Source organism: Monodelphis domestica, chromosome 1, assembly GCF_027887165.1.
Source record: "Monodelphis domestica isolate mMonDom1 chromosome 1, mMonDom1.pri, whole genome shotgun sequence".
NCBI classification, from domain to species: Eukaryota; Metazoa; Chordata; class Mammalia; order Didelphimorphia; family Didelphidae; genus Monodelphis; species Monodelphis domestica.
Window position 1 is genome coordinate 699988388 of NC_077227.1, and position 24668 is coordinate 700013055.

Here is a 24668-nt window from a genome sequence, read left to right on the forward strand (position 1 = left end):
CTCCACCTTGGGTCGGGGCAGGCACCGTTTGGGCAGCCAGACTTGTAGCAGTCCTTGGTGCCTGCCCGCTCAGCAGCACCAAGAGCCCTGAAGAAGTGTGAGCATCTGGCCCCTTTCCAGCCTGGCACCCGGGCACACAGCCCTCCCTCTGCTCCGGGGACAGGTGTGTGTATTTCAGGTGTCACGACCTCAAGCTGTTTAGCACTCAGCCTCTCTCAAAGCCCACTCTAGCAGAAGCTGGAAGGCTGCTTTAATGATGGCCCCTCCCCAAAAGGCACTCGGCTGCCTTTGTCAGGAGCTGGGGGTCACATATGGACAGTCGACCCTGCTGACTTTAGGAAGGAAGGAAAGTGGCTGATGATTCTAGTAACCCCTTCATTCCAGGCAAGCGATTGGCTCCTCTGTAGCCAGATCACATCAAGGGTACCCTGTTCACTTCTGGGTTACTCATTTGAAGACATGTATCGACAAAGAATGGGGTAGTCCAGTGGATAGAGACCCAGACCTGGAGTCAGGAAGACCCAAGTTCAGTTCTGGTCTTAAACACTTACTGGGCAAGTCACTTAACCCAGTTTGCTTCAGTTTCCTCCTTTGTCAAATGACCTGGAGAAGGAAATGGCAAACCAGTTCAGTATCTTAGCTGTGTGACCCTGGGCAAGTTATTTCAGCCTGTTTGCCTCAGTTTCCTCATCTGTCAAATGACTTGGAGAAGGAAATGGCAGACCTCCAGTAGCTTAGCTGTATGACCCTGGGCAAATCATTTCAGCCTGTTTGCCTCAGTTTCCTCATCTGTCAAATGACCTGGAGAAGGAAATTATAAACCACTTCAGGATCAAGAAAATCCCAAAAGAGGTAGGAAGAGATAGTCACTATATAACATTGAAAAATAAAGAGTGGTGGGCATATGGAATATTGGGTTAGCCATGGAGGCAGGAAGACCTGATTTCATAACCTGCTTCTGCTATATATTACAAGGCAATGAACAAGTCACTTAACCTGGCAGTGTTTTGGGCAACTCTCTCTGACTCTAAATCATAGGTGATTGGGCCAGTCTTTACTGGTGGAAAGAAGGTCCCAAACCAAGGAAATCACATATCTAGATGAGTTCCCCATAGGGGGTGAAATTAATGATTTGGTGATTAAGAGGGTCCCCTAGTTAAAATTATATTCCTTGGACAAAGGGCATCAGTTCTCTCATCTGTAAGAAAAATGATCTGGGCTGGATCAGGGGTTTTTAACCTGGGGTACATGAATTCTTTTTTAAAAACCTATTCAAGGACAGTTAGATAGCTCTGTGGATAGAACAGCAGGCTTGGAGTCAGGAGGACCTGGCTTTAGGTACTTCCTACTTATGGTAAGTCACGTAACTCCGATGGCCTAAGCCCTTTTTATTCTTCTGTCTTAGAACTGATACTAAGACAGAAAGTTGGGATTTTAGAGGGAAAAAATCCCACAGTTGATACTTTTCACTCTAACTGGTTTTCTTGGAATTTCTTTGTATTTTATTTTGTGCATTTAAATACATTGTTGGAGAATAGGACCAAAATCTTCATCAGACCATGGAGGGTTCCATGCCACAAAAAAAGAGTTGAGAATTCTGGGACTAGCATATCTAAGGTGCTTTCTAGCTCAAAGTATTATGATTGTAGAAGTGTTATTTTGTATTCTTTTTCAATAAGGACACATATTCCCCCTCTGTCCAAATATTGAATACTTTGATGAGACTAATGGAGTGTTGAAATGACTGAAGTATTTCATAGATTTTAGGACTAGAAGGGACTTTAGAAATTACCTAGCACAGGGGATAGCTGGGTGGCTCAGTGGATTGAGAGCCAAGTCTAGAGGCAGGAGGTCCTAGGTTCAAATCTGACCTCAGATACTTCCCAGCTGTGTGACCCTGGGCAAGTCACTTGACCTCCATTGCCTAGCCCTTACCACTCTTCTGCCTTGGAGCCAATAATACACAGTATCGACTCCAAGACGGAAGGTAAGGGTTTAAAAAAAAAAAAAGAAAAGAAATTACCTAGCCCAACCTCCTTATTTTTTCAGATGAGAAAAGTAACATTAGCCAGGAAGCAAGTGTTTTTAAGTGACTACTGTGTGCCAGGCACTGGGCTACAGGCTGGAAATAGCAAAACAAGAGATAGACAGTGTTGGTTTGTCCAGGATCTCAGAGGTGTAGGCAGTAATAAAGCAGAATTTGAACCCATGAGCACTGTTCAAAGGCATATTCTATTTGGAATTTCAGATGGATATCTTAGGGAATAAGTATAAAGATGTCACTAGAGGTCAGGCATAGTAAGGTGAGAAGAGGCTTCTGGTTCCAATTCTAAATGTCTCCTGGGGAGAGAATCCTAGAATTACAGAAATAGAAGAAACTTTGGAGGCCAACTGCTCTCATCACCTCGTTTTCTACAGTATAATTTAAAGAAAGAACATTTGGAGTCCTGTGTTCAAACATGATGTGAACTTGGAAAAGTCACTACCCATCTGAGCATCAGTGTCCCCTTCAGTAATATGGGAGTACAACAACCAAGGCCTCTCTTGGGAGGACTCCACCAAATTGCTATAAAGGGGGCAGCTAGGGTGGTTCAGTGGATTGAGAGCCAGATCTAGAGATATGAAATCCTGGGTTCAAATCTGACCTCAGCTACTACTTCTTAGCTGTGTGACCCTAGCAAAGTCACTTAACTCCCATTGGCCATCCCTTAATGCTCAGTATTGATTCTAAGATGGAAGGTAAGGGTTTAAAAAACCAAAAAAAAAAAATTGCTATTGAAAAGTAAGCTATTGTGATAAGGAAACTGAGGCTGAGGGAGGTAAAATAGTTTTGTTTAGATTATACAACTAGTTGATAGCAGAAAAAGGAGTATAGCCCAGGTCTCTGACTATGACTCTAGGGTCCTATTGCTACACTAAGAAAAATCAAGTTACTCCTTTCTAATTCATCTTAAAAAAAATTTTTTTTTGTCTTAGAATCAATATAAGTAACAGTTCCAAAGCAGAAGAGCAGTAAGATTACAGTAAGAGCAATCGTGATTAAATGACTTGCCCAAGGTAACATATCTATGTGTCTGAGACCAGATTTGAACCCAGGTTCTCCCAAATCCAGGCTCTATCCTCTCTATCCACTAAGCCACTTACCTGCCTGTAACTCACCTTTTTAATAGTGAGAGGAAAGTCTTATTTTGAACCCAAATCACAATTATAAATGTTACCTTTGGGGAAGAAGCTCTCTGGCATTAGAGATTATATCTTCTCATTCTTTTTTCAAATCTTCTCAGCATCTAATGTAGGGCTCTTCAAACAGGAAGCTGGATAGTCAATAAACATTGATTGACTGGTACCTAGAACAAGGAGCCTTTGGCTAGTCTGATGAAACCTATGTCTGGAACCTCTTTTTAGGATCATGTTTTTAAATGCATGAAATAAAATAATAGGATCAGCAAGGAGACCAAAGGTTAGTGGAAGTAAGGAGGGAAACTTTTTATTCTAACTGAAATCACAAACCTGAAATCCATCCATGGATCCTTTGTTCCATGGATCCCAGTTTATCTTATCTAGATGGTAATTCACTAAACTGGGGATCATTTTGGAAGATGTATACCCTTTACTCTGCATAATGTGCAAAATCTAATGTCCCCTTTTTAGAGAAACAATCAAAATTATTTCTTTAAATGTGGCAGGAAAATTGTCATCCTTTTATGAAAAACAGTTGAAAGCTGGTGTTATTATGGACAGGTCCCTTGGGGGCTTCTGCATCTGCCAGGGGGAAGACAGGAGAGGATTCCTAAGCCTTTGGTCCTACTTCCTGCATCCCAGATGGGGGCCACTGAGGCATGGTGAGGGAAGTGGCTCAATTGAGATCATATCAGGCGCCAAGGGAGTTGAGAATAAAAATGGGGAGGTGTCCAACTATCTACCTCCAGCAAGATCAGTCTACCCTACAGCTGGCTGATTGGTGCAATGGATAGTATTAGCCTCAGCGTCAGAAACTTGAATGCAAATCCTGCCTTAGACATTTACTAGCTGTTTGATCCTCAGTACATCTTTTGACCTTTCTCAGCCTCAGCTTCCTCATCTATAAAATGACAGTTCCTCTCTGCTGTGAGAATCAAATAAAATGGCATGTAAATACTATTCTTTTCAGATTGTAATGGTTAGAACTGAGATGTACCTAAGGTGATCCAACCCCCTCATCTTACAGATGAAGAAGAAATGTCAGTTCACATTTATAGGGCGTTTTAAGGTTTGCAAAGCACTCGTCTCACTATGACCCTGTGAAAGAGGTCAAGAAGTATTCCCATTTTAGAGACAAGGGATGAATTTACCAGTGGTCACACCTCTACCTTGAAGCCCAGGTCCAGGAGAAGTTGCCAAAGACTGTGCTCTGGCATGATGGCAAGAGAAAAGTATTTCGTAAATGGGCAAACCTTCATCCCTAGCCTTTAGAACCAGCTTCTTCTTCCTCTGCCTCCTGCCTATCCACCACCTCCCCAAGTTACCAGCTTCTTTTTTCTCTTCTTAGCTCTTCACATCCGAGCTTCTTCCTTCCCCTTAAACCATACTTTCCGTCTTAGAACCCATACAACTTTGGATTCCAAGACAGAAGAGCAATAAGGACTATAAGTGACTTGCCCAGCTCACACAACTAGGAAGTATTTGAAGTCAAACTTGAGCATAGCTTCTCCTGGGAGCTCTATTCACTGTTCTGCCTACCTGCCCCATAAAGTTTTGTTTGGAACCCTTACCTCTTGTCTTATAATCAAAACTAAGAATGGATTCAAAGGCAGAAAAGTGGCAAGGGCTAGGCAATTGGGGTTAAGTGACTTGCCTAGGGTCACATAGCTGGGAAGTATCTGTGAAAACATTTGAACCCAGGTCTGCTGTCTCTAGAGCTGGCTCTTTCCAGAGCTACCTAGCCCCCTCAGTGTCTTCTTTCTTTCTTTATTTTATCTATATTTTATTCCAATAACAAAGCCATACATAAGTGAGGTTTCCCGATCCAGCGAGAAGCCTCAAGGTAGGAAGATAGAGAAAGGATAGAAGTTCTGGATGCTGCGAGGGGGATGGCAGAGCCAAGTTAGAGATATGAGGTGGCAGGAATGAGTCAGAAATCCAGGCCTTATTAATTATCAAGGAGCCACAGCAAAAACTCCGATCAGTGGACTACTCAGAAGGCTTATACCCGTCCAAAGATCCAAATTTAATACCACACAGGTCGGAGACATGATAGAGAGAAGAAAGTGCCTGGCCGAAGGCCAGGTCCCAGGTGGGAGAGGTAGATAAGGAAAGGAATCAAAGATGGAGCTTGGCCTTCCAGCAAGGACAGGCATCAGTGACAGCTGAGATCCAAGAGAAGGAGAAAGCGGAACTTGCTGTGGCCCTGTATTTAATCTCTTTGATATGCAAATATACACAATACATAGGGATGATTATCATTGGTCCATGACAAGGTATTGGTGTGGTTTCTCTTAGCCAGGTAAACACAAAGAAACCTGTTTTCCCACCTAACCTGGGGGAAGCTGGGGTCAAGGGTCAGAGGCTTTCCTAGCCTCCTAGACTGAACATGCTCTCTTCTAAGCCACTCTGTACACACTGTTTCCCTTGCCCATAGCTAGGGGTGGACTGCTACATCAAGTTTTCCAACACTACATGATTCATGTTGTCTCCCTTCCCTCTTCCTTTCCCCCTCCCAGAGTTGACAAGCAATTCTACTGAGTTATACATGTATTATCACTCATCCTATTTCTATATTATTCATTTTTATGAGAATAATCTTATAAAACCCCAACCCCCCCCCCAAATATACTCAAATAAACAAGTGATAAATCATATGTTTTCATCTGCATTTCTATTCCAGCAGTTCTTTCTCTGGATGAGGATAGTTTTCTTCCCTCAGCATCTTCTAAAGTAAAATGAAAAGGTTGGACTAGATCATCCCTTAAAGCTCCCTTCCAGCCCTGACTTTCTAGGATTCAATCATGCTAACACAAGGCCAGTCATGGCTAGAGACTCTTTTGGCACTGTGGCCCCAAAGCAGGATGGTCATTTGGCCTAGCCCCATGGAAGGATGAGAACATGGCACATCTCAAAGGCTCCTCCACCATCTCTTCCCCAACACCCATAACTTTAGGGCAGCTTCCCCAAGAAAGGGGGAAACACTCATGTTTCAGAAGCAGGGCAGTGAAGCAGCCCTTAGTCTTTATTTCTGCCGGCCTCAGAGACCCCATAAGGGGAAGGAAGAAGCCAGAGAAACACTGAAAGGAAGGATGTGAAGAGCCAGGCATCTTGGCCGAATAACAAGAGCCCTGGACTTCAAATTTAGGATGGTTGGCCTTCAGACCTCTGCTGTACTCTAGCTAGGAGACTTTGGCCAAGGCCCTTCTGGCTCTTCCCAACCAAGGAAGAGGCTCCAGAGACGATGGAGGGTTGGATGTCCAGGTCTTGATTTTAGAGCCCAGAATTGAGCCCAAGAGAGGTTGGATGACTTGCCTAGAGCCCAGACTTAAAATGACTCATTGACACAAGTTAAATGACCTGATGCTGAGATGGTGAAAAAGGCAAGATTTGAATTTAGGTCCTCTTGACTCCAGAACTTTTTTCGATGTCCCACTTCTGAAGATGTTTTTTTTAGCCTCATAGGTATATGGGGGAGGGCTGTGGGGGTGCCTGGGAACAGTTCCTGTATCTTGGGGTCCAGAAGGGGTGTCATTTCAGAATAATTGTCACCCTAGAGAACAGGCTTGGCCCCAGCATCTGTTAATACTGTGTCTTTTCTTTATGAAGTTGTTTTGCTAGAGAGAATCTTACAGCCTGAAGCGTTTTACTGTTAGAAGGGACCTTGTTTTTGTTCAGTAGTGCACACTGACTCTTCCTGACCCCAGTGACCAAAGCCATCTTTGGGGTTTTCTTGGCAAAGGTGATCTGCCATTTTTTCCTTTCTTGTAGTCATTTTGTCAGGCAAAGGTAAAGTGACTTGCCCAGGGTCACACAACTACGAAATATCTGATGTTGTTTTAGATTCAACATAAGCATAGGTTGGAAGAACTGTAAGAGTTAGGCAATCAGGATTAAGTGATTTACCCCAGGTCATATAGCTAGAAATGTCTGAGACCAGATTTGAAACTAGGTCCTCCTGATTCCTTGGCACTATCCACTGAGCCACCTAGCTGCCTTCTAGAAGGCAATTTAGGGATTATCTAAAGCTAATTCCCTCCTTTTACAGAGAAGGAAACTGAGGCACCCAGAGACTTGAGACATAATTCAATTTACACAGCTATGAAAAAGCAGGGTCAGCCTTTGAAATCCAGACTTTCCTCTGGAATCCTCAAAATTGTATATAGCCTAAGACATTCTGGTTCCTAGCTGTGTTATATTGGGATCCCAAGGTTTAGAGTTGGAAGAATCTGAGACCAATGGAGTGAATTCCAACCCTCTTTTATAGATGAGTAAACTGAGGTTTAGCTTCACTTGTTTATCAAGGTCACCCAGATAGTAAAGAGCAAGATCCAGGATTTGAACCTGGCTCAATTAGCCCTTCCCAAAGAGTCCGGGTCACCCTCAGCTCCTGCTTTTCTCTAGCCCAGCCAGAGCCAGATAGAGTTTTAAAATGCAAATATTTCTCTTTTATGGATCCCAGCTGTCTCCCCAGAGCACATTACCTTGGTACTGTACTTTACTGACCAATTAGCTTCCTGTATCTGGATGCTCAGGAGGTGGGGGGGTTAGAAAAGGGGGGGAGGGAGAGAGAGACAGAGACAGACAGAGACAGACACAGAGAGACAGACCCTTGTTTATAGGTTATCTGCTCCAGCACCCTTCCCAGCATTCTGAGCATCTGAGCTTGGACAGGAGGAAGCCGGGCTCTTCCCTTTCTCCTCCCGGGACCACGGAAACTCCAGCAGCTTTCCCAGTGTCGTGGGGAGAAACAGCCCCTTTCCAAGGAGCCAGACGGGGGGCTGGGGGAGGGCTGGAGGGAGAGGCGGGCGCCGGGCAGGGGCATTCTTTTCTTCTAAAAAACCGTAGCCAGCCCCACTCTCCCCGGCTTCCTTCTGTATTCACCTCGAATGCTTTTTACCAGAGCTGGCTTCCCCATTCACCAGGGCTCGGCTGCTCTTACAATGCGAGGCAATTAGAATTGAAAATCTATGCAAAACAGCTGTTAACTGATTGTAAAGGAGAGCAGCTGTATGCTGGGTACAGATTGAAAACAGAGGCCCTGAATGGAAAGGAAGTGTCGGAGCAGCCCAGGGTTAAGAGGCAAACTGATGGAACCTCGTCAAAGGGAATTTTAGAGGGCTTAACCCTTTCTTGGGGGACGAGGGGGTGGGGGCAGGCTGGGCAGATGACAGTGACCTTGCCTTCTAGAAAGCAGCCTCCTGAGGCGAGGGGGGGGGTGGGAGAGGGGCGCTCAGGGTCAGGGTCCCAGCCTGCCCCAGAGCAGCCTTCCCCAGCTCCCTGGATACCAGAACAAACTTCCTTCTTTCTGAGATGAGGGCACCGGAAGAGACGACGTCTTCCCCGACCAAAGCCCCTTTATGTATGCCTCTTCAATCATTCATTCATTGAAGCCCAGTTGGAAAGGACCTCGGAGATAGATCATTCTAGGACCCCCCCCCCCTTCCCTTCAGTGTCCGCATCCTGCTCCCTCTCCCACCTCCAATCATCGACATTGAACCCTTCTTTATAACAAAGAGAAACCATCAGCAACAGTTTGAAGCCATAAGCAACGAGAGCCCACCTCCACCTCTTTTTCTCTTACCTCCCATCTTAGACTTGATACTGTGTATTGGGTCCAAAGCAAAAGAGCAATAAGGGCCAGGCAATGGGAGTTAAGTGACTTGTTCAGGGTCACCCAGCTAGGAAGAGTCTAAGGAAAGATTTGAATGTTGTAGACATCTTTTTTTTTTTTAAACCCTTACCTTCTATCTTAGAATCAACACTGGATTAGTTCTAAAGCAGAAGAGCAGTAAGAGCCAGGCAATGGGGGCTGAGTGACCTTCTTCCATCACATAGCTTGGAAGTGCTGAGTTCAAATTTGAACCCAGGACCTCCCATCCCTAGTCTTTTGATACATCTAGCTCCCCCCACCCCCCCCTCTCTTGAACAGAAGAGGACTGGGTGTCCTCTCTTCTCTTTGGAAGCAAGATGGCTCATTACAATTCATCTCAGTTGCCTGCTTTTGACCATTGTTTTCATTCACACTATTGCAATCAGTTACATGATTCCCTCCTGGTTCTTTTTATTTTGTTCTGTATCGGTTCATACCAGTCTTTCTGTAGTTCTATGAATTTCTCATTCCTCACTTCTTAGGGTGTAATAGCATTTCATTACCTTCAGATACAGCATTTGGTCCAGCCATTCCTCCATCAAGGGATGACTACATCATTTTCCTTTGTTTTAACCAACATCAAAGTGCAGCTAGAAATAATTTGTTGTGTGTAGGACCTTATTTTCTGTCACTGGCCCTCTTGGGATATCTGGGTCACAGATTGAAGACCTCTTTGCATAATTCCATAGGGACATTTAGACAAATTCACAGCTCCACCAACAGTGTATCAGAATGTCTGTCTTCCCATCTTCATACTACTCAGATAATTTACATCTTTTACCAGCTTTGCCAATTTGCTTCCATTATTGTTGGGGTTTTTTCTGCTAAAAAAGAAAATTCAGGTGTGGGGGAGATGGAGGGGATGTTCCTTGCCCCAATTAATGCTCCAGTGGTAGTACAACCCAGCCTTTTCAGTTCTTAGTGAGGTGGGCTTTCCACTAGCCTGTACTGAATTCAGCTATTATTTTTAGGCACCTACTATGTTTAGCACTGTTTCTAGGCACTGTGAGGTGACCATAATAATAATTGGTTTTACAAATTTTTATTTAAGAATTAGGGCACATTTTCCCCCACAGTAACTCAGCCACATAGATACTTTCAAATATAATAAATCTCTTTTTGCATAAGGAAACTGAGGTTCTGTTTTTTTTTTTTCACTTAATGGCCCTAACCCTCAGTTTCCTCATCTGTAAAGTTCAGTGGTGAGACTAGATGACTATGTAGTCCTTTCCAGCTCTAAATGTATTTAGGGGATCATTAGGAGGAGTTTGGTTGAGTAAATGAAAATCTAAATGAATGAAAAAAATAAGTTGAATGAATTGCCCAAGTGGAAAGGCTAGTAAATGCCTAGTATTCAAGGGAATATAAAACATGGGTCAGAAGGATATGCTGTCCTTGAGAAGATAAATCAGGCTATGCTACAAGTATTCTCCTAGAGCTGTAACTGGGAAGTACTATAGGGAAATAGGGTGGAGGCTTAGTTGTGAGATGGAGAGATCTGGGAAGGCTTCCTGGAGTTTGTTGCAAAAGATGGCTAGACATAATATAGGCAGAGAAGAGGGTGGAATTCGAAGAAGGGAAAATATGGGAGTAGAGCCTTCCCTTCACCCCATTTGGCATTACAGGTGCTGGATTCAGTCAACTTTTTGGTGGTATTGTTCAGTCTTGTCTGATTCTTCATGACTGGATCATACTGTCCATAGGATTTTCTTGGCAAAGATACTAGAGTGGCTTGCCATTTCCTTCCCCTGCTTCCCCTGTGGATTAAGGCAAACAGGTTAAATGACTTGTCCAGGATCACCCATCTCGTAAGTGTCTGTATCTGGATTCGAACTCAGTTTCTTTTTGGCTCCAGGCCCAGCACTAATCTACTAAACCATCTAACTGCCCCCTGACAGTCCACTGATATTCAGTCACATCCAACTCTTTGTGACCTCTGCTATCCATGGAGCTTTCTTTCTTTCTTTCTTTCTTTCTTTCTTTCTTTCTTTCTTTCTTTCTTTCTTTCTTTCTTTCTTTCTTTCTTTCTTTCTTTCTTTCTTTCTTTCTTTCTTTCTTTCTTTCTTTCTTTCTTTCTTTCTTTCTTTCTTTCTTTCTTTCTTTCTTTCTTTCTTTCTTTCTTTCTTTCTTTCTTTCTTTCTTTCTTTCTCTCCATTTAAAACCCTCACCTTCCATCTTAGAATCAATACTGTGTATTGATTCCAAGGCAGAAGAGTAGGTTAAGTGACTTGCCCAGGGTCACACAGCTAGGACGTGTCTGAGGCCAGATTTGAACCTAGGACCTCTAGTCTCTACATGGAGTTTTCTTGACAAGGATACTTCTGTACTTTGTCATTTCTTGCTGCAGTTATAGGTGAAGTAATTTGTCCAGGGTCATACAGCTAACAAATGACTGAGGTCAAATTTGAACTCTGGTCTTTTCAGCCCCAGCATTCTATCCCCTGACTCATCTAGCTGCCTCCTAGCTTTGATTATTTGCTTACTAATGTGCCAAGCACTGTGCCACCCAGTGGAGATACGAAGGCATAAACCATGGAAATAAACAAAAACCAGTCTGTTCCTAATCTCAAGGAGCTCCTAGTCTAAAGGGGAGAGAGACAGCATGCAAACAATGTGTACAAAAGATCTACACAGAATAATTTGAGTAGTCACTGAGGGAAAGTGCCAAGATTAAGGAGGATTGAAAAAGGCTTCTGGCAGAAGGTGGGATTTAGCTGGGACTAGAAGGAAGCCTGGAGGAGAGGAGCATTCAGATCTCAGCCCTGATATCTACTCTGGGAGAACCTTGGATAAATAAATCCCTCCCAAAAAAATAGGGGTTAACCTAGGAGCTTGAAATTCTGTCCCTGCTCCAAAACTGTGCCTCCAAATTTTTGTATTTGTAGGGCTATTATAGTATCGTTTGTTTTGTATCCATTCTCCTTGAAGAGCTGAGGTTTGGCTTCAGGCGACCCTTTCACCTCCTTACCCCTTGGGGCTACTTTCTGAGGTCTCCGAAGTATGACGATAAAGCCTCCAACCCTTATTCCGGTTGGGCAGACTGACGAGAGTATTGTAATTCCTTTGGGGTGTGTCTAGACTTTCTAAGGGAAATTGGTGGCTTCCTTCTCTTAAGAGGCTGCCTTTTGCCCCAGGCCAACAGGTCCCTTTGGAGGGCCTTTTTGTATGTATTTATTCTTCCACATCTATTCATCATCCACCATCCCAGCTTTGATTGAGCTCCTACCATGGAGTGGTGAGCAGGGCTCTGGGCTTTGGTATGAGCCTCCCTGTGGATAACAGCCCTTGCCCTGAAGGAACTTAGATTCTGTGGGAGGAAGGGACCTCAGGTGTGCTGAGAAGTTAACCGAATATTTCTATAAAGTGAATGCCAGGTGATTTGGGGAGGACCCAGCAGCCCCTGGCTGAGGAGGTCCGAAAAGGGCAGTCTTTGGTGGGCGGGACTTAATAAGATGCAAGTGGAATCACATCCTTTAAAGATAGGGGAGTGACCAGAATTGGCCTTGGAAGCCTTGGAAGGCTTGAACCCCTTGAAAAATGGCAGGGTTTACCTGGGGAAATGAGAATTCTGAACTGGAAGGGACCCCATCTCTCCCACCTCTTCCCTAGGCCTCATGATAAGAGATGGTGATAGCTGCTATTTTTGTAAGGCTTCAAGGTTTGCAAAGTTCTTTAAGTATGTATTTCTTTTGAACAGGAACCTGTGAAGTAGGGCTATTATTATCCCCATTTTTATCGGTAAAACTGAGCCTGAGAGGTTGTGACTTGGTTGGGGTTATTATTACCCAGCTAAGTGGATAGCAGGAGGCAGTATTTGACCCCAGGTACTATTACTCCATTTTATCTAGAGATGTAAACAATCTGGAATCCTTCCTAGCACATCTGAACATCTAGATGTTCACAGAGGATGGCTGATGATGATAGGGGTAACAATTAGAGGAATAATAAATAATAGCTAGTGTTTTTATAGGGCTTGAAGGTTTGCAAAGATCCTTCCAAATATGTCATTTCGTCCTCACAAAAACCCTGGGAAGGGAGACAGCCAGGTTGGCTCAGTGGATTGAGAGACAGACCTAGAGATGAGATGTCTTGGGTTCAAATGTAACCTCAGACATTTTCTGGCTGGGTGACCCTGTGCAAGTCACAACCACCCATTGTCTAGTGCTTCCTGCTCTTCTGCTTTAGAACCAATTCTAAGGTAGAAAGTAAGGGTTAAAAAAAAAACCCCAACCCTGGGAGGTAAGTGCTATTATTATCCCCATTTTACAGATGAGGAAACTGAGGCTGAGGCAGAGGCAAAGTGACTTGCCCAGGGGTCACCTAGCTAGTGTCTGAAGCTAGTTTGGGACATAGCTCTAACTGGCTCCGGGTGCCACACACTATTTTGGCCTGGTCCCAATAATTCCCCTTTACATAGACACTCATCTTAATTCCAGTTACCTCTCTCCTGGCAGGTCCCTTCCTTTTCGACACCTTGTCTCCCCCTCTCCTCTACTCTGAGCAGATTAAGGACAGGCTCCTTAGTCCTCCTGAGTATTTTTCTCTTTACCACTGATTCTGATGGCTTGATTGTCCAGGGTATAGAAGCGGAGATGCCAGATGATCTCAGAGTCAGATGGGATCTGGATAACCAGGGGGCAAATGTTGGTCTTGTTTCCCTACCTATAAAAGGAGGAAGCAGGGGTGGTCGAGATGGCCTCTCTTGTCCCTTTCTGTAGTAGATCTCTGAGCCTATAGACAGAATGTGGGAGCTGGAGGGGCCCTTGGAACACAGGATGCCAAAGCTTGGAAGGGGCCTTAGGGCTGAGCTACATCAGAAGTGGGGAGGTCCCTTGCCAAAAAGAATGTCAGCATTTAAGCTCCTTATTTTATAGACCAGAAAGGATTTGCTCTTGGTAATAACAGGAGCCAAGCCAGGGCTGAAATGCAGGTCTCTTGACTCCCCCAGTATTCTTTCTACCAGGTCACTAGCCTCAAGAAAAGCTCCCAAAGGAAGAGATGGCTGGTTTTGGTGGGGCTGGATTAGATCTTTTCTCTTTTTATGGGCCTGGGGAGATTAGAGCCAGAATGGAATTTAGGATTTAGAACTGGTAAAGCTTTAGGAATCAGCTAAATCCAACCTCTTTTTTTTTTTTAAAGATGAGAAAATGTAGACCCGAATTGTTTTGTGGGTGCAGAAAACCAACACTGCACATTGAAAGCTTGCAAGGTTATACTGAGGTTACCCTTTTGCAAGGTTATGCTGGTTCATGTTGCTGGCATTATTTCGGGGAGAGAGATCCTGTACCATGTGAATCCATTTCCAGACTGGCTTCCCTTAAGCCTGGGTTTTTTGGAAATACCTCCATACCCACTCATGGGAGCATGCATCTGTGGTGACATACCTCAGTGTCTGTGCCTCATTCTCCCATTAACCCATCCCTCTCCCCCACTCCTCCCTCCCTTTGCCAGTTTTCCTTGCAAAAACAGAAGGTGGCACATTGGGAAGAAAATGGATAGTGATGGAGGGGAGGTGGGGGAAGGAGTAGGGAAGAAATGAGAAGAAGAAACGCTCTTGGCAGTGCTTGACAGCCAGCTGGGGGCACCTGAGGAGGAGAAAAGGGAGGGGGAAGGCAGGCCATGGCTGGTGGGAAGCTGGGAAGAGGCCTGACTTGTGCCAGACACAGCTCCGAGTCTGCAGAGCGGGCAGGAAATTAGGAGTCAAGTACAGAACCTCGTTAGCAATCGTACAGGCTGCAGGAGAGCAATTCCCACTCTTAAACTTGGAGGCCGTGCTCCCAGATTACTAATTTCCTTGGGTGTTATAAAGCGCTCCTTGGACCGAATATAGTGACAGCGAGTGTCATCAATCTCAGTCTTGCCAGTTGGGTGGTTGGTTGTAATCTCCAGGAGGTTTAGGCAAAAGCCAGCTCTTTGCTGCTCTCTAGTGGTCCTGGTCCTCATTTCACTTAGTAGGCAGCTCCTTTCTCTACCACTGACCCCTGAGGGCACTGATCCCCTTCTGGCCCACTTGCCCGCAGCCTGAGTGTGCTCTGCTTGCCTGAATTCTGGACTTCAAGATGGCAGGCTGGTGCAGTACTGCTAATCTGATGCCCTTCTACCAGCCTTGGGTGCCACCGTAAAGATGGGAGCCTGATAGAGCCCTGCCACAGAGCTCTGTCTTCTTCCCCAGGACTGCCCAGTCTCTGTCTTGTTCTGGCTATTTATAAATGATTCAAGTATATCAAGGTGGATTCTTCCTCCAATGGTACAGATCCCAACCAGATAAAATAATGTAGATGAGTTATTGTAGCCGGGAAAAAAATGGAGCAGGAGGGTTGAATTCAACCCACTTCTACCCCAGATGCTAGTTGTATGACCCTGGGCACTTCACTTAATTTCTCCTTGACTCAGTTTCCTCATCTGTAAAATGAAGGGGGGCAGGACCCTTCCAGCTCAAAGTTCTGTGACCTTCTGATGTGACTTACCCGTGTAATTAGACTGGTCCTCAAATAGTAATGACTGGTAGAAGAAACTTGTTGGAAATCTTTAGTGTTCAAAATCTTCCAATCTTGGGAAGCCCCAGCAGAGCGGGCAAACCTGGGCCACAGGCCTGGAGAAGCCAAGGTCACCTCCAAGTGATGAGGCATGGAAGAAAGACTTCAGTTCAGCTGAAGCCCCCTTCTCCTTGCCCTCAGAAATGCCCATTCTTCTCACTTCCACAGCAGCTCCAGAGGTCACTGCACACTCTGCTGGAGATCTTTCTGCTTCCGGCTCCCAAGGCGGTCAGTCCCAGGGTTGGCCCAGCTGGTACAGAGAGGGTAAGGAGCTCGTGTTTTATTTGGATTTGTGTTCTGGTGGAAGGGAGTTAGTAAGTGGCTGCTCTGAATTAGCCACCCAGTGGACACAGGGGAGGCAGGAAACCCTAGCTACAGTCTCAAACTCCACTTTGCCCACGGTTTGATGATGGAAAGGGTCACATCCCTTCTTAAAAATCTGTAATCCGGGTCCCCCGAGATGCAGCCAGCAGGAATCCAGGAGAGATCCCCCAGGGCTTTCTTTGGGAGCCCTGAGGCCGGCAGTTAAATTCCCTGCCTCCCGCTACCAACCTTTTCTTTTTGGTTCTGGTGACTTCCTGTCTCTAGCTGTCAGGAGCTTTGGTAGCCGACTGCCTGGCCACCCCTCCCCCTACGCCCCCTCCCCCCTCCAAAGAGTGAATCTATTGGGCTGTGGGTGGTATAAATTACAGGAGTCCACGGTGTGAAGACACCGGGTGGTGAGTAAATTAGAGCATCTGGTCGCGGAGGCTAATAACAGAGGAAGAGACAAACATTAAGGAGGCGCCGGCCAGGGAGCGAGGCAAGTCGTAAATGGGAAGGGGCCCCTCCTGCCTGGTGCCTGGGTTGGCTCGCTGGCGCCCGCAGGTAGGAGCCAGTAACGGCCTCCCCCCCGGCCTCGCTGCCTGGCTTCCCCTTTGGTTTGTGGTCGGAGGGGGAAGCCTTGTGCAAGGCTTCGTAGCGCGCCCCCACGCGCTCCGGGAACCGCCGCCCTCGGAGGCAAGGTCAGTGGGTCCTCGGAGCAGGGAGGGCTTGGCCCCCTCCCCAAGGGTGCGCCCCCTCCGTTTGTTCTAACTCCGCCCCCCCCCCCCTTCTTACAAACCCCACTGGGGGCAGACAGACTGGTTCTGCGCTCACCGCTGGCGCGGGCTCGGAGTGCCAGAAACCCGCCAGCGTCATCAGGAACAGATGGATGGGAGATGGCAGGCGCCCAGCGCTCCCTCCCTTCCCCTTGCAATCCGGGACTGGAGGTGGGAGGTGGGAGGGAGGAAAGGAGGAGGGCAGTTGGGAGGCCCTTGGGGACTGTAGTTTGCACACTTGCCAAACGAGTCCAGGGCATCTCCCAGGGCAGGTTTGGGGTCTGGCAGGAGCGCAGCGTTGGCACGGTGGGCTGAAAGCTAAAACCAGAGCGACGGCTGGGCTACCGTGGGCTCCCCCAGCCATAAAGGGCGTCTTCTTTCCTCGAGGTTTAAAACCATGCTTTCATCTTAGCCCTCTGCCTCCCACATACACACTCCCTGACAGCGGGAGGATGAGGACTGAGCCGTCGGCCTCCTGGTAACCTTTAGACGACCACCCTGTGCGGGTCTCTTCTCTTTTGGCCCCAATTTCTGCATCTCTTCAATGAGGGGGTTGGTCTAGATTGCCGCCTAAGGCCCTTTCCAGTTCAGTGCTCTGAATTCGGGAGGCCCTTGGCCGGGTTCTGACTGCCTGGGCCAGACTGACTCCGCTTCCCCCTCCCCCTTCCCCCAAACCCTCCAGGCGTTGCAAGCCTTATTAACCTCCCGCTTCCTAGGACGCCAGGCGAGCTGGGGTTGGAACTGACCAGCTCCGGGGGCCCTACGGCAGGGGCGTGGGGAGAGGCTGGGCCCTTGGGGTAGGAGTGGGAGAACCTGTAGCCCTGTCCCTTCCAAGCGGGCTGTGGGTGCCCAGGAATTTCCAGACGCTCCCTGAGTCATACCTGTGTGTCAAGTGCTTGGGTGAGGTGGGGTGGAAGAATGAGCTGTGGCCTATCCCCGACAGGGGAAGAAAGGAATGGGCCAGCCCAGGGGGAGAGGGCAATGCCAGTCTCTGAAGCAAGGAGGCCTCCCTGGTGACAAACAGCTCCCCATCAGTTTCATGAAGCCTTCCTCTCCTTCCAGCCTCCATAGCTGAATTCATCTGTCCTTGGAAGGGTTGTCCCACCTCTCCTTTAGAGCACTTGCTCCCACCCCATCCCGATGGATTGTCGCTTCTTTGGCAAAATGTTGGTATCAGAGCAATAGGGCAGAGTCTTTTCCTACATTTCTTCCTCCCCCACAGTCATAAAGACGTAGATTTAGAGCTGGAAAGGCTCTCCAAGGTTCTCTGGGTTTCCAGTTGGTGAAACTGAGGCAAGGAGGGGTAAAGCAATTCATCCCAGAGTCACACAACTAATGGAGTGTGCAGTTGAACCCAGGCAGGCATCCCTCTAGGTCCAGATCTCCTGCGCCACCTAGCTGCATTGCGGCTCTTGGCCCTTTGAAGGCGAGCCCAAAGTTTTAAAGAGGTGGGAAGGGACTCTACCAGGCTTCAAATCTGGTAGATCCGAGTTCAAATTCTGTTTTAGAGAGAAGCAGATAACTGGAGGTTCCTAGGCAGATCTCTTTGCTACTGAGCCCATATTCATTAATCATAAAATAGGGATAATAATGGTGGCAACTTCTGAAGACTTGTGACGACCAAATGAGATCATGTATTTAGAGTGCTTAAAGCTCAATAAAAGTTAGCTTTTCTTCTTCTTCTTTTTTTTTAAGAGAAAGACCCAAGAACCTTCCCCAGAGAAGCCAATCCAGTGTCGTTTTGATGGGAATGTAGGGGGAGGCAAACATCTAAGGAGGTACCGGGGTTTGATTAGGTTTTAAATTGGGCCTGCCGTCAGTACAGAGGAGGCTTGGTTGAAATAGTTGTGCTCATGTCAGTGTTTCACGTTGTCGATGAATTTAATATTCTCAAGCCCAGTCCAGTTTGGGCTGTGGTGGGGAGATCCCTTCCCCCCAGCTCCTCCCCTTTACCTGCGCGTGTCCCTGGCTCACCTGTGTTGTATTGGGCCCGACCTGCCTGTATGGGCTGGCGTGTGTGTGAGGAAGTGTATATGCGGGTATACACTCGTGTGTGTGTGTGTGTGTGTGTGTGTGTGTGTGTGTGTGTGTGTGTGTGTGTGTGTGTGTGTGTGTGTTTGCGGGAGAAACCCGACACCTCTTGTTGGCTTAGGTCAGGAGCAGGGAAATGAGCCAGTGGCATGGGGCGCGGGCGGGGGAGGGCGTTGGGATTGGGTGTGGCCTCGACGGCGGCGGTGGCGGCGGCGGCGGCGGCGGCAGCAGGTGTTTCTTGGCCGGGGCCCCGGAAGCTCCACCTCCCCAGCGGGCCAGCTCCCGAGGAGCCGCGCCGGAGCAGCCCCGGGTGAGCCAAGCAGTTGAGACAAACAGTGGGGTGATGATGGCTACACAATGTGTCAGCTTGCTCTGAGGCGGAGCTGTGGGGCCCTGGCATGAAAGGTGAGCTGGGGACGGGAGGGATTGTGCTCGAGAGTGTGTGTGTGTGTATGTGTGTGTGCACGCGCGCGCGCGCGTGTGTGTGGCGGGAGGGGGGGCAGTGCTGGGTAGCCCGGGCGGGTGCCCCCCTTTGCCAAGAGCCCGCAGGGGGTCTTTGGGCCTTTCCAGCAACAAGTTCTCAGGTTTCGCGGGGGCTGGCTGGCGGGCTGGGGAGAAGCTGGGAGGCGGGAGGGAGGCTGGGAGGGGGTGGGCGGGCGGGCAGCCAGCCGCAAACGGCTTTCGGTAACTTCCCCCGGAGTGTTGCGGGCGATAAGAGCTGGGCGGGCAGAGAACGAGACCAAAGGGCAGATCCGTCCCCCGTGCGCCCCTCCCCGGCTCTGAAAGCGCCTCCCTGGCGCACGCGGGGGTGGAGGGAACAGCGGCCCCGGGGGCTTCGGGAGGTGCTGGTCCGGGCTCGCCGTTTGGCTCTGCTCGGATCTTCTCTGCCCTGCTTTGCTCCCCTCTGCTCCTTGAGCCGGGGGTCTGGATCTCCGGGGCTCCGAGCCCCGCCCCGCATCCTCCCGCCCCGAGCGGGCGAGGCTTGGCCAGGACTGAGAAGGGGCGCTTTCCTCCCCGGCCTCTGGGCAAGCTCTCCTCGGCGGGTATCGGGCCTCAGCTCGGGAGCCAGCTCGTGGAAGGCGCCGCGGTCCGGAGGAGAGGGAGCTGTTGTATGTGTACGTGCGGGTGGAGGGGACGCGGGAGAGCCGGGGGTGGGGGGTGGGGATGGCTGGAGGGCTGAGTCCTGAGGCGAGGGAGTCTCGCTTGCTCGCTGCCGGATCTGCGGTCACTTTGGGCTGGGAGCGGAGTCCGGGGAGAGGAGGAAGAGGAAGGAGGCAGGCTCCTTCTGCCTTAGCAGCCGAAATAAAAGTTTGCTCTACCGTCAGGAGGTTACGAGCGGTGGCGGCGGCTGCGTGCCCCAATGGCAGGTGTTGGGTGCTCGACTAGTCTCCCCAGGGCTGGTGGCTTTTGCTGTAATGATCCGTGGTGTTTTTATGGTGGGGGTGGGGGGGTCCCTTGGTTTGATTAGAGAGACGGGGCTGAGCAGGAGAGGCGGGGGCGGCTGGGAGCGGAGCTCAGCTTGGAGTTGGAGAGGCTGAGGATCTCGCCGTGGCTGCTGAACCGGTGCCAGGGCGCCCCAGCTGCCGCCCGCCTCCTCCTCTCCCAGGACGTGGTTCCCCAAAGCCCTCTGGAGCTTGGATGTGGGGCAGACTTCCCTCTTTATTCTCCGCTGCCCTTAATAAAGAGATCCCCCTGCAGCTTTTGTGCGCGTCCTCTCTCCCCCCCCCCCCCGCCTCCACCTCTGGCAGCGGGGCTGGCATTCTCTACCCTCCCCCCCTTTGAATTCTGTCTTCCTGGCTGCTCCTTCCCTCCGCCCGCCCCCACCTCTAAGATGGCCCGGGCTGACTCCCTGATAGGCGGTGAGTAGCCAGCCTAAGTGGAGCCAATTCAATTAGATTGCAGCAACAGAGACACCTCCTTTCCAGCCCTGCGCTCTGGCAGGCTAATTAAATTCCCTTCATGGAGGCGGACCACGGGTTCAGCTCACCCCTTCCCGGCCATCTCCTGGCCTTGGCTCCCTCCCCCACCCCCAAGGTTAGCCCCCCTTCGGGGGTCTGGGCGACACCTCCAGCTAGGAGATGGTGCTGCTCCAGAGTGGATGATGGAGAGGTGGGATTTTTTTTTTCTGGGACAATTCAGGTGAATTGGGGAGAGGAAGGAGCCTGCTCTTCTAAAATACTGGGAAGGAGGAAATGTGGGGCCCCAGGAAGATTTGTTTGGTTTTCAATTCAGAAAGGCCAGCGGTCAGCACCTGCTTTGACTCCTAGAAGGGTGATTGATACAAATGGAACTGACTGGCTCGATTGGTCTCTGTCGGGCAAACGGGCCTTTGTCAGCAGAGTGGGTTTAAAATAAATTAAACCCTAGTTAACCCCAAGATGCCTTATCTGGGGAACAAAAAGGAGAGGCTCTCTCACGGAGGTTAGGAAAGTTTGGAAAGCAAGAGAAAGCCCTCTCCCTCCAAAAAAGGATGGCTTTTGTTTCAGCCTGACCAGTAGCCCCTACAATGCTCAACTGTTTGTCCTCAGTGATTAAGCTGATTTCCAAGACTTGGGGACAAAAGAGTCTCCGGGTTTTCTGTGGTCACCTACCTAGCCCTCTGTTGTTTGCTTATTGAATTTCCTTATAACTTTTTAATTCTTTTTTTCCCCTCAGAAACTTCTCTATCTCCCAAAGATGGTTGTAGCCCAAACTTTAGCTTTTCCCATGTAAACTGGAGTTTGTAATAACAGCCAATCTTGAATAATATTGCTGATTTTTGTCATTATGGTGGTTGTTCCAGGCTATTTCTAGAATGGGTTGTTGTTCTCTAAGAGGAAAGAAAGTAAAGGGGAGGGGAGTATTTGAAATTACTTGACCCTTCATCCCCCTCACCCCCAAACTGACCTGACCTGCTCCTCCCACTAAAGAACTTTTGTGACCTTAGGCAAGTCATTTCCCTCTCCAGTTTGCTTTTCCTCCTCTATACAATGGGAGTTTGGATTAGATTTTCTCTGAGGCTGTTTACAGCGTTAGCATAAATAATTTGGCTCCTAGTTCTAGGAAATCTGAATTGGGCCTCTTGTTGCTGGTATCTGAGAGTGAATCTAGTGCTTCTGCCCCCTGGCCACCGTGATGGGCAAAATCCAGATAGCAGTGATTCGTAGCCACCTAAGTAAAAATTCCATCTTTTTGTTTCAAATACCATGTGGTGTATATTTCAGTATATTTCCCAGCATTTCCACAACAGATCACTGATTTTATAGCGGAAGAGGTCTTCCCACCTTCTGCCTACCTATGTAGGGTGATAGTACAAGGGTAGGAGAGTTATTTTGATAGAGGAATGGAAAGTGGAGCTTGCTAGAGCCTGGAAAAGGGACTAGGGATCCTGGAAGAAGGAATTTAATAAGTAGGGCTCTCTGAGGGCATTCTAAGATACTCTTTCCAGGGGAGAGGCAGGCTAGCAGAGGAGAGAACACAGATACCAAGTTCTAAAAGGAATGGGGAATACTGGGATTCTTTTTTTTTTAAACCCTTACCTTCCATCTTAGAATCAATACTGTGTAATGGTTCTGAGGCAGAAGATGATAAGGGCTAGGCAGTTCCAGTTAAGGGTCTCATAGCTAGGATAGCTAGGACATGACTTGAGGTCAAACTTGAACCCAGGACCTCCTATCTCTAGGCTCTCTTGGACTGAGCCCCCCAGCTGCCCCCTTACTGGCATTATTCTGGGCAGTAATAAGTTAAAGTTACAGCTGAAGAGTATAAAGGTTGGGAAACAGCCCTGGAAGTTTGGGAACCTTCAAGGCCTCACTCTTGAACTCAACATAGGGAGTTGTAGACATCATTTTCCTATCTCTGAGGGAAGTTCCCTGGGATGCAAATACTGCTCTCCGTGGTTTCAGAACCATAGGACTTAGAAGGGAACAGTTTGTGAACTCAGCCTTGGGAGAACAGCTGGAGCCCACATCCAGGTGCATTACCTAAGACACAGACCATGTGGGCCCACTTCTCCTTTTGCATGACGGGCAGGGAGTTTGCATGGCGCCACGCAGTGGCCAAGCAGGGACCTGAATCTGCCAGTCGCTCCTGAATTCCCAGCTTGTGTTCCAAAGCCATTAAGCCATACAGTGTCAGAATTAGCAGGGCCTGGAAGATCATCTTGTCCACTCCCTTCAGTTTACAGGGGAAGAAGCTGAGACCCAGCCAGGGGAAACGCTTTTGCCTTTTTGTTTGTGTTTTTAAGAGCTTTCCCCTTGCCATTCTAACTCTTCCCCTTTCCTTTTTTGGACCACAGTATATAGAGAGGAGGTTGGGGCCCCTTTGGTTATGGAAATCATGGGTGATGGTCAGTCTCCTGGCAAGATAAGTCTTCTTAGAGAGAGACAGAGACAGAGAGATGAGAGACAGAGAATGAGAGAGATAAGGGAGAGACACAGCAGAGAGGAGAGGAGAGACAGAGAGAGAGAGTTCTGACTGGCTTCTCTTTTTCTTCCCCCAATGGGACTTGTAGGGGCTTGTGCCATCAGCCAGCAGGGCCGGTTTTCCCTCCTCTTGGCCCTCCCAACCTAACCAGAACTCCTTGTTCATTCCAATGCAGAGATTACTCGAAATCCAAAAGCCTTGGCAAGGCTTGTAAGGTTGTTTTAATGGCTTTTGTTATAAGAGCATCATCAAAGCCACAAGGCTACGTGAGTTAGACTGTCCCTTCTCCAGGTCCCTCCCTTCCCCTAAGATTTATTGGGAACTCTTTTTAGCACTTGCTGCTGGTTATTTAGTACTTGATGATCAAGTGTTTCTGCTGGAAACATGGACTGGCTTTGCTTTTATTCTTTTATTTTTCTGGCTTTCTTTTTAATGGATTTTCATAGTTCTTGAATCTTCTGCATTAAGAGGAACAACTAGCATTTATATGGGGCTTTCAAGTTTGCAGTGTTTTTTGCAAATCTTCTCATTTTATCTGTAGTGTCCCTGGGAGATTGGTGTTACTAATACCTTCATTTTACAGATGAAGAAACTGAGTCGGGTATTTTAGTGTCGGTAGTGATAGTTCCTATTATTCTCATCTTGTAGTGAAATGACTAACCTAGGGTCACACAGTGAGTAGGCCAATTTTGGACTTCCTGACTCAGTGCCCGATCTGCCATGTCATCTCACATGTTTAGGCAGTATGAAAAATAATTATTGAATATTCCCGTGCTGAGGAATTCTGCCATGGGTAAAGTTGCCAAAAGTCATAGAAATATTAAGCTGAAGGAATCTGGATGACGAGGTATCATTTAGATAAGGTTGGAAGATTTAAAACCAGAAGGGACTTTAGCCAATGAATGTCCTTTTTACTAAGAAGATGTTTGCTATAGCCAGATGAAGCTATATGCAAAAGAACTGTTTTAGTTTTAGATGGTCCAATGATATTTCATATGAAGGAAGCAGGCTGTATAATTCTTTGAGAGACCCAAAGGAGGTGAGTCGGGAGGTGCTATATACATGCCAGAGATCTAGGAGTCAAGGTGGGGGGTGGGCTTTCCCTCTTGTGACCCTGGCTTAGAACTAAGACTAGACCTGTTGTTTATCTCTGTGATCCTAACCTCCTTCCCCTTACACTCTGGGACAATTTGAGACAACTCGCTGATCTGATAAGATGTAGAGAAAGAGGTTGCCTGGGTTCATAGCATGAACTGGCTTGTGTTGATTCTTCCTTGCTCCCCAGGGCAAGTCTTAAGAACTGGGAAAACTCACTTGGATAGCTAGACCCCTTCCCCCATGATGTAGCTCCTGATTCTTGAGTCGGAAAGGATTTTCCACCATCCTAGTTCTTGGAGTTAGCATCTCTCTAAATTCTACCCAAGTCTTTAGATTCTGTATCTTCCTTGCTTTCTCTAAGAATTTGATGACTTTGGAGACTCTCAGTGACAATGTAGTTAACTACTTGTCTCATCTTCCCTGCCTGGGGCCTCAGTTTCCCCACCTATAAATCAAGAGTGTTAGACTTGATTGCTAAGCTTTCCATTGTTAATTTGGTGATCAATTGACAGATCTTTATAATTCTCTGGAAATTCTAGGCTTTCCCTGAAATTCAGAAGATTCTTTTTGGTTACTGGTTTCTCTCCTCTTTAGTTACTAAGTATTCTTTAATAATAACTTAAGTATTATATATAGTATACATGTGTATATAGATATGTCTTTTTTTTTTTTTACTCTTACCTTCAT

The 24668-nt window shown here is 47.6% G+C and overlaps 1 protein-coding gene across 7 annotated transcripts in view; it reads left to right on the plus strand.

The window, feature by feature from the left end:
* GSE1 (Gse1 coiled-coil protein) overlaps positions 1-24668 on the plus strand; it is an 869104-nt gene that overhangs the window by 745801 nt on the left and 98635 nt on the right. For 4 of the 7 annotated variants that reach the window (XM_056823919.1, XM_056823916.1, XM_056823904.1 and 1 more), the window contains exon 3: positions 15538-15633. The exons of 1 other annotated variant lie outside the window; for it this stretch is intronic. In XM_056823919.1, coding sequence (XP_056679897.1) covers positions 15538-15633 — 96 coding nt within the window. Of the gene's footprint in view, positions 1-15537; positions 15634-18659; positions 18885-19191; positions 19595-24668 lie in introns of those variants that run through there. 2 more of the 7 variants (XM_056823922.1, XM_056823923.1) reach the window with 2 other exon arrangements.